We start from the raw sequence: 16,841 nt of genomic DNA, 5'->3' as shown, positions 1-16,841 counted from the left end.
ACCAAATATTTGCCACCAAACTTTGATTAATGATTACGCCTGTCTTAAGGGAGTCTGGCCAGCCAGTTTAATTAGAGCTATTCTGCTTTCATCTGTAAAAGACTGGAAAAATAATGGACTCCAAATTCACAGCTAGAATTCTCAGTGGACATTTCATATCTTATTTATAGGCTGCTGAAAATATGAAGAAGTTTTACTGAAGAAAGTCTAACAGATTCTGTCATCATCAAAGTTCGGTTTTATATAAAAAAAAATGCTTGGAATTAAATTGAAATATTAAAAGTCGAGTTAATGATGTATCGTAGAAATTTGTGCTCAATCTTTCGTTAGTGAAATGAGTCAACTTTTAGATTATATTTGAATTTATTGAGATGCAGCTGTATGGCAGTGCCACATCTTGTAAAGAAAAACGTTAAATGTAAAGAACTCACCAAATGTAATCACTTCAAACCATTTTAAACCATCTGATGATGTGTTCACCGAAGAGGTTACTACTGTCAATAAAAGGTTTTGTGCATGAATGGATATACACCATGGAAAAAAACTCGTGGTGATTGCTATAGTAAAACAAGCAGTGAATATTTGGGGTTGTCAATTCCACATAACACTAAATTAATAACACTAATTATGCTCAATTCACTGTTCTTGGCCTCATTCAAAAAATACATAATTTCAAGGTCCAAAAATTAATGGAATCGAAAAACAAAAAAGGCAAGTTATTAAATCGATTAAGTCGCTGTTCTTCAAGACGTTTTATCTTTCTAACTGTCGCAGAAGTATGAAAAATGTTTTTATTGTTGTTATGTTATTGGAGCTTTGGAATTCCGAGTGTCTGTGAACGTAGCTTTTCCTTCACGCTGATTTTCGCGGCGTTGGAATTGTCAGTGAAACGAAAACAAGAAGCTAACCTGAGGTTTTTCTTTGCTCTGAAACATCAAACATGGAGCATTTTGTATCTACGGTGAAAAGTGAGTCAACTGACTTATATTAATTGTAATCAACAAACTTTGTAATTGTGTCACTTCCTGTTGCAACAAACATAGCTTACATGCTAGCAGGACCGTTAGCTAACGGACAAGCTACAATATGCTTTCAATATGCGGACAACTAGTTGCTTTGATCGAAAATGTAATTTAATGTCCACTTGTGATCTTTAAATACACAAGAAAAGATAATGAACAAAGTATTTGTAATTAATTTGAATGTCTAAAACCTAGTTTGTTTATAAATTTATTTGATTTATAAAAGCTAAATAAAGTACCATATTATTGATTTTTTTTTATTTTTTTAAATCCTGACAACATTAGAACTAGCCCACGTCAAAGACTGCAATATTTAGCCTTTTCAAACTCGGGTAATTATGGGTGGTTGATGGGTGGGTCATAATGAAAATAAAGATACTGAAGCTGGAAAACATATGTAATTAGTTAACTTTGTTTTCTCAACTCCTCTCTGGAGCTTTCCAGATGTTAAAAATGAAATGTATCTTTATGAAATGTATGTCTTAGCTCTCATTATCTTGTTGACTTGTCTTCTTTCTTTTTTATTTGCTCAGCTCTCACAGATAACCTGCTGCAGACACAGATGCCTGATTTTGATGAGGCCATTGAGAAACTCTTCTCTAACGTGTCTGGATTAGATGTTTTGTCGAAAATGCCGCATTCACAGGTAGATTAGATTGTTGGACATGATCTATAGACAATTTTACTAGTTGACGCTGTTCTAGACAAGTAAATATAAGAAAACATGAAAACAAAATATATTAACAATACCTTGGAAAATTTGTCATTATACAGTTGACAGTGGGAAACTGGTCCATTTTATAGCCAGAGCTACAATGTAATGGTTTAGATGAAAATACATAATATTCTTAGAATGATTCAACTCAAGCACCTACATTCAATTGAAAATCTGTGGCAACACATTGTTTTGCAAAGAGCGAAAAATATTGAAAGACCAGTCCCTTTTGGTCTTTCAATATGAAAACCGGGTAGAAAAATCTCCAAAAGGCTTGCAGTTGCAATTCCACTGAAAACAAGGAGAGTTATTTCTAAATGCCACACCTTTCAGATTTATATTTCTGAAAACAAAATCATTTTCTTTCACCTCACAATTAAGCATAAAATATTGTTTTCATCTTTTAGATAAAATCCCAATTGAGTGGATACAAATCCATGGCACATTTTCAGATTTTAATTTGTAAAATTTTTTAATTCAAGACTTTTTTCTATATTGTTTAGTCCTGACTCAGTTGCATGTCTTAAACACTTTATAAAGAACTATATTTGTATGAGTTTCATCATTAATTCTCTATAACTTTTCCAGCTTGAAGAGTGTGCCATCCAGTTGTGGAACTGGTCGGTGACCAAGAACGCCGGTGGTGTTCTGAGTAAAGTTCAAAAAGCCAAAGGTACACTTCTAATCTCATAATCTGCCTAAATGTGAGCTTTAACAGTATTAATGCTGATAGATGTGAAGTTTAGACTCAGAAGGAAGGCTGTGAACAGAATTAGTCGCAGTACTGTTGCATCATATTCAAACATTTCCATCTCGCAGTTCGTCATGCCGCATGCAGTCTGCTTTACTGCTGTGAACCTGAGAATCCAACAGAGGGCGCCATCCGCAAGCAGATCCTGGTGAGCAGCACTGCAGGCCCTCCTCGACCAGTGCTCAGCATTTCATGAGGAGAAGGCCCATTTATCAGTGTCTAATCTTTACAGATGGCCAGCAAGACGGGCAGAACCTGGCTGGACTGCAAAAATCCCCAGATGGCAGATCATTTCTTGAGGCTTGCTGTCAAGGTGAAGACAAATGAACACACAGACTGAGAGAGAGAGCTTTAGTCGGTGCAAGTTTAGAGCAAACAGAAACATGGTATTTTTATGAAAAAATGCTTTGTTTGCTACGTCTCTAGAGCCTGGAAACCCTCTACAGCCAGCTGATGTCCAGAGGCGACGCAGCAGCCGACGTTACTTCCTCCAAGGCGGATGTGGAGAAGGATCTGCTTCGAATTCTGTCCTGCCAGGCAGAGTCGGTGAGCGCATGTGATGTTCGACACCTTCGATGTGAATATTTGTTCTTGTGATATTTGGCAGCTCAGCAAGTGCTGTTCTGACAGACTTGCAGTGTGAAGTGTGAGACAGCTAAAATGTGAACTGAGGAACAATGAGAGGGGAAAATCTTTAAGATCTGATAAGGAATAATAAAAGTTCAAGTCTGACCTCGGTTGCAGGCCGTATCCCAAGGGAATAGCGGAGAAGCCACGGTCTACATGCAGCGATGTAAAGACATGCTGCAGCGGATACCGAAAGATGTAAAACAATCCCTCTGTTTGCACATTTACAACTGTATTTATTGATTTGTCACATTCACGGTGCATATTGTTGCTGAAAGTGAGGGGGAAGCTAACTGTGAACTCACTCTCTGAATGCAGACGGCGTACCTCTCCCTCATGTGCTACAACTTTGGTGTAGACACTTATAATCTGAGGAAGTTTGAGGACAGTACCTTCTGGTTGAGGTAAATATGGTATTTAATGTTTGTTGTTAAAAACAGAGCAGGGGAAAACAGTAACTCTTCTTTTTCAGCCAAAGCTACGACATCGGTAAAATGAGTGCGAAGTATGGCCCTGGACCAGACGTTCTGGTGAGACTGAAGTTCAGAGTTCAGGAAAATCACTGGAAATGGTTACAGATTTAAACTTTGCTCTGTTTTTCTCACAATAGGCCAAAGATTTGCGTCTGCTTGCTACAGTTTATCTAGAGTGGGACTGTCAGAGGTTTCAGGAGAAGGCGCTCGATGCCGTCATCTTAGCCAACAAGGTAAGACACGAGACTCTGATTTAGAGGACAGTCATGCTTTGTGTTTGATTGTCTCTGTATGAATTTGGCAGGAGTGTGTGAGCACATCTGGGCTGTATTTAAAGATAAGAATCCTCCTGAGATCCGAGGCCCCAGACAATCACATCAGAGCAGGTTAGTTAATAACGGCTCAATTAATTATTTATACAGAATATCATTAATATTGGACAGAGGGGCGTTGCTACCTGAACATTCAGGGAGTCTTTGGAAGAACTGGGAGGTTCAAGATGGAGGGAGACAAGACCTCCTTTGTATTTTTCACTTAAATTTAAACTACAGCAACGTAATTCAATTGAATTTAATCTGGTAGATTATTACAAAGTGGCGCATAACTGGGTGGTGGAAGGAAAACTTAACATTTAAGATGCAAATGGATGTAAAAATGTGAATAAAAAAATCAGTCTTTAAATTCAAAACTTTATATCCAAAAGACTTCTAGCTGTAATTATAGAGTTTTGATTTTATCTTCATTGTTGATGCACATCTCAATGATCAAATTTTTATTTCTAAAAAAAAATTCTAATTCTAATTTGCAACACTGTCCTGTGATGATCAAACCCAAATAAAATATGATGGTGTTTATGGTTTTATTGTTACAAAATGTGAAAAAAAGTTCTACAGATGACTTTGAGATTCACACTTTAAAACGTTTTGCAAAATTTTTGTCCAGGACTTGATGAGATGCTGGAATCACAAGTTCCTCTTGAAGTCTGTCTGAGTGCAGTGAAACTTCTCATGTCTGAAGACAGGTAAAAAAAAATAATCCTGATTTGTTTTCCACCTTCATTTACACCAAACAATAAATTGACATGTATACATTTATCATCTGAACCCTCCTGTCCAGCCTAAAATGAGATGTTTTTGTGATTATTGTAGAGAAATGCTGGCGTTTGACTATCTGAAGTGCGTGTGTCAGCATTTTGGCTCGTCCCCTGACCTGGGCGCTGCTCTTGTGCTGCACGTTGAGCTGCTGCTGCAGAGAAACAAAGAGCTGCTGGCCAAACAGAAGATAGAAGACATCATCACTGGTACTGATGCAATCAGATTATTTTTAATTATTGCAACTGTGCTGCATTTTTTTATGCAGGTGCTTAAAATTGGTAATAAAGAGCCTTCTAGTGATTGATCAAAAGCCTAAATTTGGAAAACATTTACAGTTGAAACCAGATGTTTAAATATATATTTTTCTGACTATCTGAAGTTAAATTAGACTAAACTTCTATTGTTTTTTTGGTTAGTTAGAACTACCAAATTTATTTTATTTGCTAAATGCCAGAAAATTTATCAGTAGCATTATTGTATTTTATGTTTGATTACTTATTATTCCTAGTGGCTTCATAACTTACTGATCTGTGTAACTGAATTAAATGTTGGGTAATGTTTTATACCTTAAACGAGCTTATTGAAATTGTGGATAATTTTTGTGTTTTTGTGTGATAATTTTAGTGTTTTGTTCTCTGACCAGTGAAATGGAAGATTTCAAAACATTTTGTTTTTTTATATTTTAGTTTACCTTGTCCCTGCTGTAAAATGTAAGATACTATCTCAAGACATTATTAACAACAGTAACAAATGATTTCATAAAAAGAAACGATCTTTTTTTAGTTTAATTGTATTGGAAAAGTTAAAATAACTTAACCTTGAAAATGCTTGAAAAGGTCTTGAATTTCACTGTGGGAAAACTTTACAAACCCTGTATGTAAAAGTCAGTTTTACCTTCCACAGGCCACTACAGTGGTAAACAGCTCACTCCAGTTGCGCTGACCAGTTTGCATGTCATACTGTGGGATCAGGCCTCAAAACATTTTGAGGTGTGCTGAACTTATTTTACAAAAAAGAAAATCTGGTTCAATACCATTTGATTAAAAACTTCTTGCAGCTGATTATCTCTGCTTTGCCATTTCAGGCTGGTAACTATGCGGAGGCTCTACAGTGGTATAACTACTCCTTCAGCTTCTTCAAGGCAGGTCAGATGGAGCCAAATCTGGCCAAGCTGCAGAGGAACAGAGCGTCCTGCCTGCTGCACCTGCAGCAGTTAGAAAAGGTAAAATTATCCAAGCATCCGCTGCTCTGATTGAAATTATTCTGCTGCAGTAGTTAATGCACATCAAATCAGTTAATTTTTGTTAAAAGTGACTTATAATGCTTACTTAAACAGGTTAGGATAGGACTATGGATTATACAAAACGTGTTCATTATATTTTTTGCACAAAATCATTCTTAGATAATAAGATTTTAGTTTGATTAGTTCTGCCTGTTTTGAGCTCCTTTCAGAATGACCTGTTTTTGGGCCCCTTGTCACTTTAAGTACAAATAAGCTGCTTCTGGCCAACTTTTATACTTGCACATGAAAATAGCTGCAAAACAATGTGCAATTATACAAGAATGGTGCTTCCTGCACAGCCAACAAGAATGCATCAAATGGTTTCTGAATGGTAAGTCAAAAACACAACACTCGTCTTTTCTAGCAGCCATTGTACAGCAGATACAACGGTAAAATTAGCTGCCCAAAAGGTGCTGGAGCTCAGTTTGGGTTGCTAGGTAACAATCTGGGCTATGCTGGGTTTGCTTGATGATGTTGCATTGTGTAGGTTTTTAAACGGCTCATTTTCCAGACACCAAAAAACATTAACTTATTGCCATAAAATGGCTGGATGTTTTTGTTTTATTCATGCATTTGTTCTGTTTTTAGAAACAGTAGAGATATAAATGAAAGTATTAAAAAAGCACAAAATGTAAAATATCAATAGTAACTTTCTGAAAATTGTTTACATTTGCATCCTCAGGCTAAAGAAGCAATTAAAGAAGCAGAGAGGTCTGATCCTGAGAGTATCTTCACTCAGTTCTGCATTTACAAGATTGCTGTTCAGGACGACAACGTACAGAAAGGTGCATACAATAAACTATAACTTCATTGAGACAATTTTTTTTCTTCTTCAGCAAATTATTTGTGTTGTTTCTTTGTAACAGCTGCAGAGGCGTTGAATGCGATGGGAGTTCTGTCCAAGTCGCCTGTATCCAGGGAAGACAAGCTGCTGCTATCAGAGAGCGCAGCTTCCTGTCTCCTCTGTCTGGCAGCTCAGATTGCTCTGGAGGTAGAATTCATCACACCGCTCGTTACTCGTTCCAATCACGAGATTAGGTCTAATAGAAAATTCATCACATTTCCCAGTGCCGTGGTGTTATTATGATGATTAGAGCGCCTTATCAGTGCTGCTTGCAGTTCGGACACACGTTCAGTTCAACACAAATGAGCGTGTTTATGTGTAGGACAGTGATGAGGAATCATAATTTTGTCACTTGGACCATATGTTGTTGGGCAGGAGGAGTTGGGAACTGAAAGAAAATAACATGAATTAAACAAACTCCAAAACATTTAAATATGCAGCATTCATTATGTTCATATCATCAAACTGCAAGCAAGTATACAATGACGTGTAGAAGTTTTTAACTTTTTTCATGTTACCAAGACAGACTTCAGTGCAGAGATGTTGTTAATAATTATTTTAGTAATTGAGTATTCTATCGATTATTCTGATTATTAATTGAGTAGTGAAATAAAAAAATTTGATCAAACATTGGTAAATACTGGCATACTCAGTATTATTGTCAGATATCAACACTGGCTCTAAAAATGATCATCAATCAATGAAATCCACCCAGACCGAACTTGAAAATTGGACGTCAGGCTGCTAACACTTAGCTTTTGTCAACAACTCAAAGGCGAAGGAGAGAACACTGCGCAACATAAATAATCACCTGGCCGCAACACGGTGCACTAAATAATAAAACGTAATTTAACAAATCTTCGAGGGAGATGAATTTTAAAAATGGAGGAACTCAAGTCATTCAAGGAATCGTTACATTTTACTTCAATGAATACAAACGGCCACCGCACATTTTATATGTTTTTTCATAGACATAGATAATTCACAGGATATGAATAGGTTTTTGAGACAGTATTACAGTTAAATAACGTCTGATCGTTTTGAATATTCATGATGGGAACATTTGTTTGTTTGTGACAGAATGGAAGACAGGAAACTGCAGTGAAAGCTCTGGAGGTTTTATGTGAGAACTCAAAAGATGAAGCTCACGTTCTGATGGGTCTGAGGTCAGTAAAATATATTTATACTTGTATGTTAATAATGAGGAGAATGATATATTGTTTGCAACTTCTATTTAATGAATACAGCCTTGAATGTTTTTGTAATTACTGAGTAACTTCTTGTTCTCTTTTCACTTTCATAGTGGATGTTGCAACAGGATGTTAGTTTTCTTGTTTATTTACCTTCATAAACTAAAAATCAACAATTCAATATTAAATAAAAATTATATAAAACGATGTCAGGTATAATATTTCAGTGCTTGGTGGGTCTGTTGCTGGATTTTCATAATTAAAGTAATTATTTTCAGCTGGTGTGCCTTACAGATTGTAGTGATTCTGTTTCTCGGTCACCTCCAATGATCCACTGACCCATTTTCTCCAGCTTTCCCACAGAAACTGTGTTTCTGTATAACAATGTTAGTGGGTGAAAGAAAACGAGGTCAACGCCGGGTTCCTTGTTTTTATTTTCACAGGTGTTTGGTCCGACTCGTGTTCTCCTCCGCAGAAAACTCAGCTGATCAGTTGAGGTGAGGCAAAATGTAAAAAGATAAATAAAAAAAACAAATTAGATAATGTAATGTTTGGTTAAAGTTATACATCTGAAACAGTCAATCCTTGCAGGGATGTGAATCTGGACAAACTCCTGCTGTCTCTGAAAAGGGGTGAGCAGATTTATAACTAATAAACATCTGAAACCATTTACATTTATTTCACTCTAGATTTAAAATCAGACTGAATTTTTTTATCTTTAATGTCATCTAGGATTACCAATATTATTTATAACATTTTAATAAACACAACAAAATAGTGCAGTATGTTTGGATGGAAAACATTTTTAATTTTAGGCAGTATCTGGATATGTCAGTAAGTATTTTAATTGATAAATAATGCATCAATATCTACCGAATGGGGGACATGAATAACTTTAAAAAATCCTTCTAACATCAACAGGCTGATCTGTTAATTATTTATGAATTAATCGATTGATAATTGGATAGTAAAAGGTTCTTAATAGGAGATTAGAACCAGGAGCTAAAACTATTCCAACTGGGGAATTTATGTTGGAGCATATATAACAGATATATTAAGATTTTTAAAAATCTTTTACTTAAAATCTATGTTTTTCTTACAGTTTTGTCTTAATATTTGCTCTCAATATGTTCTTTCAGCAATTAGCATTTTTCTGAGTGTGTGTACGCCATTTAACAACTAATCAATTACTAAATTAGTAGAGGATTATTTTAATAATTTATTTGTCACTATTGATTGTTTCTGCCAAATAAATAATTGTTTAATTCCTGGTCTAGTCGTCATCCTTCTTGCGTTAAACAGGCTTTCAAAGTTTTTAAAAGTGACTCAGAAAGTTTAGTCTTATTTAATTTAAGTGGAAAAAGTTAAGCATCTTTTTATTCAGTGTATGTCATGTCAAACTCAAGGCCCGGGGGCCAAATCTGGCCCGCCGTAGATTCTTATGTGGCCCGCTTAACTCTAAATTACATCAATTAATCCGTCCAGTTTTTCACAAATCCAAAAAATCGACATATTATTTCTGATTATGCTGCAATTCTTTCTTAAAATTGCCGTCGCAGGTTCGATTCCTGGCCTGGCGACCTTTGCTGCATGTCTTCCCCCTTCTCTCCTTACCCACTTTCCTGTCAATTAACTATCAAATAAAGGCCACTAGAGCCAATAATACCTTTAAAATAAATAAATACATTAGTGCAAATATCCTAAAAATTCCTTAGGAATATTTCTGAATTAGCACCAAAAAATCTGTGATTTTGATTACAAAAAAGCAGAAGAACAATCACAAAATCCTAGAGGGGCAGCTAATTATTAATATTTTAACAGCTTAATGGGTTTTATCAGTACATTGTGGCACAACCGGACCTTTAAAAACATTTACTGAGTTTGACACCCCTGGTGTATGAAAATATCTGGTTTCAGCCGTTTTACTTTGCATTTCCTCTCAAGTCTCCATAACCCTGAAAGTTTTCTCCTCCCAACAGCTCTGCAGACAATTTCACTCCAGCCTCATATGACTGCAGAGCGGCGCGCTGAGGATGCCAACTGGTTCAGAAAGATTGGTACCGACTCTTTCTTTCCTTGCCACTTTAATATGACACGCTGTGCTATCACCTGAAATCTTGCGGCAGCCTCATTTCGTCGGTGTGTGGGTGCTTCTGTTTGCAGCCTGGAACTCGGCTCTGCAGTGCGAGAGCAGACCTGACCGAATGAGGGATTTCTTTGTGCTGTCCTACCAGGTAAGTGCGGCGGTTGACCCCGTCATGGCTGACTTAGGCACAATTAAGGGATTAAATGTTGCTTTGACAAAAGAGACAGTTTTACTCTTCACCTTTTTAGCATTTTACATAACTTAGACCTGTTTGTTTACAATGCATTGTTCAATTCCAGCGCTTGGTTCAGTTCCCCCCAAAAACTTCGGAAAAACAAAAACTAATTTACTGATCCGATGCTTGGATCAGGGATGAAACTATTGATTGTTAACTGGAGTATGAAGACTCCAAACGTGTCATTTTCTGATAAAATAACATATTCAGAACAGTAATTAAGCCCAAACTGTACAAAATACATATTACACATTTTACACTTCAGATGAAAGCACCGTTGCCTGTAAATATGTTTTACCCAAAACTCTTTCAGTGGTAAAGTTTTAACTTGAACCGGTTTGAATTCACTAAAAGAATGCTAGGTTATCGCATAGAAAGCAATAAAATGTTTATTTTCCTATTAAAAAAGGAATTGAATTCTGTGTTTATATGTATATTTTAATATATTTCTAATATTGTATTAACAGGGTTAAGTGGTTAAAAGCTGTTTCTAATCATCATGCCATTATTTAAAGAGACAATAATCATTCTGTATGTAAACTTCTGATATTAAAGACATGAGTAAATAAATCTCCTATAGATTCTTTTTCTGAAAACATACAATTATTTATGTTTTAGCAAAGATAAATCATTTTGGTAGTTAGAACCGACCTAAAATAAGAGAAAGTTGGTCTGATTTAACTTCAGACAGTGAGAACAAAAAGGTTTCTTTTTATCTGGTGTACATAAACTGGGGGTGGACTGATTTATTGGTGCCAATTTCCTTAATTTTGGGAGATTGGTGATCAGCTGATAGTTGGATGTGAAGAGGATCTTCTCTACCTCACCAAAGGTCTAGAAATCAGCCGCTGTCCTCTTCTGCTCTGCAGTGAGAGGTTTGACTGACAGACCGACCCACCAGCTCATGTCTGCACCTGTGGAATCACTCACTGTTGTCAACTCAGCAGCTTTCTTGCTACATTTAGCAGCATTTCAGACAAAACAATTTTAAGAATCGTTATCAGCCAAAATCAGAATCGGCAGGTCAGGATTTTTAAAGATCGGTAATCAGCGATCTGCTAGAAAACTACAATCGTTGCACTCCTAATGTAAACCTCTGGTGTCAGCTGGACAGTGGTTGTATTTTCCTGCATTATCTCATTTTTATTCATGTCTTCTTTAGTAGTTGCTAAAATAATTCCATCAGAACATAAATATTTTCTCCTCAGGTTAAACTGACTGTGCATTCCTGTTTTCCCTCAGTTGAAAGAGATAAATAATTTGTTTTTCTGCTTGACCTTAAAGCTCTCCCTGCTGTGCCCTCCTGACCGCGCTCTGCTCATGGGCCAGAGGACGTCTCTGCTGATGGCAGCTGCTGCCTCTTTGGAGCTCTGCAGGACGTCTCCTCACTCCACCCAGGTGTGCCACCCACTCCTCATCCTCTACATTTAGCACGCTCACCATCAAAAAGGATGGAAATTTACCAAGACCAGTGGAGAGGAGGAGAGGTGACTAACCACATTACCGGCGGAGGCGTGGGCGTCTTGCATCGGGAGGAGAGCCGGACACTAGATGGCGCCAGTAAATCCAGAATCCTTGTATTGGTTTCACAGGCGGAGGATCTCTCTCTGGCTCTGGAGCACATTCAGGCCTGTTGGGAGGTCTGCAAAACCCTGAAAGCATCAGGTACAGCAAGCGAAAATAACAGAAACCGACAGGAAGTGGGAGTTAGTTCAACAAATATTTCTCTAAATGGATTTGAAGGCAACCTTCCAGCGGACCCGACGGACTCCCTGCTGCTGCTGTACGAGTTCGAGGCTCGTGCAAAGCTGAGCGATCCGAAGGTGGAGACGATCCTGGAGTCTGTCCTGGAGCTGGAACACGTTGAAACCAAAGTGTTGGAAACCATGGCAGGTTAATAAACACCCAGAGGAAACTAACTCTGATTTTATCAATGGGTTTTGAAGATTTAAGTTTTGGAAAATCTGTATTATTATTTTTTTCATCCATCGCCGTCCATCTGGTTTGACAAGCATGTTTTACAACTTCTATCCATTTGGTACCACAACTCAAAATTTAATGGTCCCTTTAATATTTTGTTTTTTTTTTATTTCAAGAATAAAGTCATAATGCTATAATAATACAGCCATAATAATATGAGAATAAGGTTGTATGACAATAAAGCCTAAATAATACAGAATAAAGTTTTAATATTACAAGAATTAAGTCGTAAGATCTGGAGAATGAAGTAGTAATTTTTCACTAAAATAATTGATTATCAAAAAGCAACTTTTTCCTCCCAATTTTTTAAGACTTTCTTCTACTAACACTCATATTTATTTTGTTATGATTATGTTCTCGTTATTAGAGAAGAGGAGCTGTTCTTTTTTTTTTTCATAAATTTTATGCCTCATGTTGTCACAACATAAAGACAGATTCATCAAATATTTCCCATAAAAGTTACATACTGCAGTTTTAAGTATTTATTCTGTTTTTTCTGTTTTATTTTCTTAATGAAGGCTTAGCCATGGAGCCTCCAGCCCACTTCCCTCAGCTCTGCAAGAAGGCCCTGAGAGCCGCTCTCTCCCTGCACAGGAAGCAACCCCAGGCCGACCCGGCGCACTGCAGGCAGCGCTGCGCCACATGAAAACATGCTCCCTTGTTTCTGGAACCAGAATTTCTAATTGTGTGTCTCCGTCTTAGTAAGTACGTCCACAGCCTGATCAAGCTGTCCCTGCCGAGCGGCGTGTCCGAGGTGGAGAGCCGCGTGCTGCAGGAGCTGTGGGATTACTTCGAGGACGCTCTGTCCATCATCTCAGCCGCGGTGAGCCAGCGCCAACAGAACTGCTCCATAATTAACCCCCTCCTCTCCACTCCACCGCTGTTTCTTGGAAACCTCTTTTTTTCTTTTTTATCAATGGGCTTTCAGCCACACTTCAATTAGCAGATGCTTCCATTCACCACCCCTTCCTGCCAATTTGAATGTTAATGTTCTGGAGAAATCGTCCCACTGCCGGTGAGCAGCGCCTCTGAAAGAGATGTGGGATTATTGAAACATCACGCTGCCTTTCAGCCGCTACATATTTCCCCTTTCAGAGGCAGTTATTACTTGAAAGCTGTCGAAATCTTTGGATCAAAGTAAAGGGACAAGATTAAAAGTGTTAGAGAATATGAATGAAATGATTAAAACGAGTTGGTAAAAAGGTTAACACAAAATGGCAGGATTTGATGAAAGTTTCTGAGTAAAAGGAACTTTAGTCAATCCAGGTGGCCGCTGCTAAAAAGCCTTTTTTCTAACATCTTCCTGCTTTCCTCCGCAGCCGGACGGCTTTCCAGAGATGGAGACGCTGTGGCTGCTGACTCAGGCCTGGAACGCCGGGATTCTGCTGTACAGCCTGGCCCAGTACCACGAAGCCGAGAAGTGGTGCGGCCTCGCCATGAGCTTCATCCGACACCTGGGGTCTCTGCGGGAGAGCTACGAGATGCAGGTAGAGCATCAGAGTCATCTACGGAAAAGGATTAGGTCCAAAAATGATCAACTTTGGGCCATTTTTCTCAAAATTCTAATTCTGTCAATTTATGTCAAAATCCAAATAAATAACCAAACAGGTATGTGAATTATTTTGTTAGCATATAAAAATAATCACATAATTGTTTCTTCTCACGTAATACTTTTAATAGTAGATTTGCCTGATGATGCATCAATTATAACATTTTTCAGTGGCACTAATAGTCTTCCATATAGTCATCATTATTGGACTCGTATGTGTAAATGTGTGTTTTATGTTTTGCAAGAAAACATAAGTACACGTACATACGACGGCATATTGGGGCCGTTGTAGATAAAACAAAAGAAGTTAATTTCCACCAAAACAACTCAAATTACAAGTTACAAAAGTTTAACATTTTTAACTTTTCAGAATGTATTTTCTAGAAAATTTGAGATGAATTAAAAAATTTTCTGGTAGACTTTTGAAACTAATAAAATAAATTTTTCTAGAAAATTTCTAGCAGAAAATTACTTTTCCATTTTCTTTCTGTCTGCAATGGCCCTAATAAGTCATTGTACGTATTTGAATCTCAGAAAGTCATAGAAAAGTGAATTTATTTCAGTAATTTAACAAAATATGAAAGTCATACAGAGAGATAGATTGTATTATTGGATTTGTAGTGTGGTTAGTGCAGGCCTTCAGTTTTAATTCTGGCTTACTGCTAATAAAACAAATTGTCTTAGAAAATGTTATTACTTAAGAGTTATTTTCCACAAAGGCTTAGCCATGTATAGAACAGTGTTCAGAGCGTATAAACAAGCATATTAGTAGAAAGTTAAGTTGAAGGAAAAACGTATAGGAACAGGCATACAGGCAGTAGGGATAACTGCAGCCTTGAGACTAAAACCTTCACAAACGAAGGTAAAGTTTCCATTTTACTTGGTAATTAGAGTCTGGAGGAATAGTGGAGAAACAGAATCCATTTTGCTTGTTTTAATGAAGTCCAAAGTCAACACAGCCGTTTGAGAGGTTTTAAAGGACTTCCTGGTTCCCCCTGCTGACAAACCTCAGAGATTTGACTTGGTACCGACCCACAGTGTACCAAAACCTTTAACCCCACAGAAAATCGATGGGATTCTAGAAGCAGTGTGGGCTTCCAGAACCGCAGGCTGATTGCCTCCATGCCATGCTGCATTGATGCAGTAATTCATGCAAAAGGAGCCCCAACCAAGGCCAACAGTATTGAAAAAAATCAACTTTTCTTTGATATTTCTTTGAGACGTACCTGAATACATGTGATGATTAATGAACAGTGAACTTTTTGTGATGTTTTCAGCTCATGATGCTTTAAGAAATAATAAAAATCAAGTTAAATGTTTGTTTCCACAGATGACTGGGCTCTACAGTGAAATCCTGGACAGACTGGACAAAGCGAAGAAAAACATCCACACAGAGGAGTAAAACGTTCAGCTCTTCTCACCTCGATGTTCTGTGTTGTAAAGGTGAACCTAGCAGGTTCATCCCATCAGTTTGTTGCAGGTAAAAGTTCTTTACGTTCAAATATCCGGGCTTCCTGGAAGACGACAGTATTTATTAGAGCTTGATCTGTTCTGAAAGTTTGCTGACAATTTTTCATTCATTTTCTAGTGATCTATTAAACCCTCCTGTTTTTTTTTTCCATATCTTTGTCTGAATATAAATTCCATAAAAGCTCGTTATATTTTGTATTTTGAATGAAATGTAGTAGTATTGTTTTATATTCATATTAATGTTTCCATTTGAAGTTTTTTTTTTTCTTCTGTCGACTCATTAAAAAACTTTTTAAATCTAGCTTTAATTTTCATTCCTTTGTACAAATTTCATACTCCGTTTCCCATCTGTGGAGAAATGTTAACTTTTAAAACTTTACGCAAAACATTTGGTTAGAATCGGTGTTTCTGCCAATTATATGGAAGGCCAAAAGGGACAAAATTTAAAAAATACATAATTAAATCATGAATTAAGTGCAACACTGAAATAAAGGCTTAATTTAATGTTTTACAATTTATGTATAAAATCCAAGCTGTTCTACAGACCAGTTTTAGCGCCGCCCCTCGACTGATTGGTGAGTTGACAGAAAATTAAATATCTTCATCCACCATTGTTTGTATTTTAACCATTTAATAAGATTAAATGATAAAATTAAGCATTTATTTAAAGTTATGTTTAAATGCATCATGAAATTAAATTAACTACCTATTAAACTATTTATTTCATGGTGCATTTTATGAATAATTATATATTTGTTTAAATTTGTCCCTTTTGGCCCTCCATACACAGGATAGAAAAAGTATATCAATACACAATGTTTCTATGGCATCATTTATAGGAGCTTCTTTTTTTGTGTCTAAAGGACAAACAATTTTGCCTAAATATAAAAAATTGATAGATGTTGCAAACATTTGACTCCCCTAAAACATTGCAATTTTATAGGGGAAAAAAGGAAGAAGAGAAAAACTAAACTTATCACTAAAACCATCATTTAAAGGATTACAAACTTGAAAAATACCTTATTTGTTATGTTCGTTAGACTTATTATTTCTATGGCCAAAATAAAACAAACCCCAAGGGTTTAAAATTTGCACTTGATTGCCCGAGCCACTTAAAGCAGAATAACAAGCACATCAAGATTATAACTGAGTCACATATTTTATTTTCAAACAAATAAACTCTCGTCAAGTCCCAAAATAAAACCCAAACAAAAAAAGTTGCAGGACTGTGTTCCCTCATGACTAGGACAGGGAAGACCGTGTCCTGATAGGCTGTACCACCTGCAGTGACAGGAAGGAAACTACTGTACAATCAAAGGGTTCATGTTTGCAAGCACTTACTGCACAATGTGCCAGAACAGAAACATGTCATCACCCCAAAAGTACAAACAAAAAGAAAAAGAAAAGCCTGAGCCCCCTCCCCGACCCCTTTCCCCCATAAAATAAAATAAAATAAAAATAAAACGCATCATGTCTCTCATCAGAACGTCCCTGGCCAGTTATACACACACAGATGCGTTCAG

General features: G+C 36.9%; 2 protein-coding genes across 2 annotated transcripts in view; one reads left to right on the top strand and one right to left on the bottom strand.

Annotated features, from left to right (window-relative positions):
• Positions 1 to 850: 850 nt before the first annotated feature.
• Positions 851 to 15,308, top strand: tex11 (testis expressed 11). Its single transcript, XM_044127337.1, has 29 exons — positions 851 to 968; positions 1,556 to 1,668; positions 2,326 to 2,410; positions 2,557 to 2,636; positions 2,721 to 2,801; positions 2,915 to 3,034; positions 3,233 to 3,313; positions 3,434 to 3,519; positions 3,588 to 3,645; positions 3,726 to 3,821; positions 3,893 to 3,974; positions 4,531 to 4,609; positions 4,737 to 4,888; positions 5,586 to 5,671; positions 5,767 to 5,904; positions 6,647 to 6,749; positions 6,831 to 6,955; positions 7,889 to 7,974; positions 8,442 to 8,495; positions 8,590 to 8,630; positions 9,978 to 10,055; positions 10,162 to 10,232; positions 11,604 to 11,717; positions 11,912 to 11,984; positions 12,063 to 12,212; positions 12,818 to 12,926; positions 13,002 to 13,122; positions 13,619 to 13,786; positions 15,179 to 15,308. The coding sequence occupies exons 1-29, from the start codon at positions 941 to 943 to the stop codon at positions 15,248 to 15,250; spliced, it is 2,730 nt and encodes a 909-aa protein (XP_043983272.1). The 5' UTR covers positions 851 to 940; the 3' UTR covers positions 15,251 to 15,308.
• The window catches only part of dlg3 (discs, large homolog 3 (Drosophila)), a 109,669-nt gene continuing 108,049 nt past the window's right edge, over positions 15,222 to 16,841 (bottom strand). The window contains exon 25 of the mRNA XM_044127329.1: positions 15,222 to 15,362. Coding sequence (XP_043983264.1) covers positions 15,346 to 15,362 — 17 coding nt within the window. The 3' untranslated portion in view covers positions 15,222 to 15,345. The remainder of the gene's footprint in view (positions 15,363 to 16,841) is intronic.

Source organism: Gambusia affinis, linkage group LG09, assembly GCF_019740435.1.
Source record: "Gambusia affinis linkage group LG09, SWU_Gaff_1.0, whole genome shotgun sequence".
Lineage (NCBI taxonomy): Eukaryota > Metazoa > Chordata > Actinopteri > Cyprinodontiformes > Poeciliidae > Gambusia > Gambusia affinis.
Note: the sequence above shows the minus strand (reverse complement) of the source record. Positions and strands in the feature narration are given on the sequence as shown.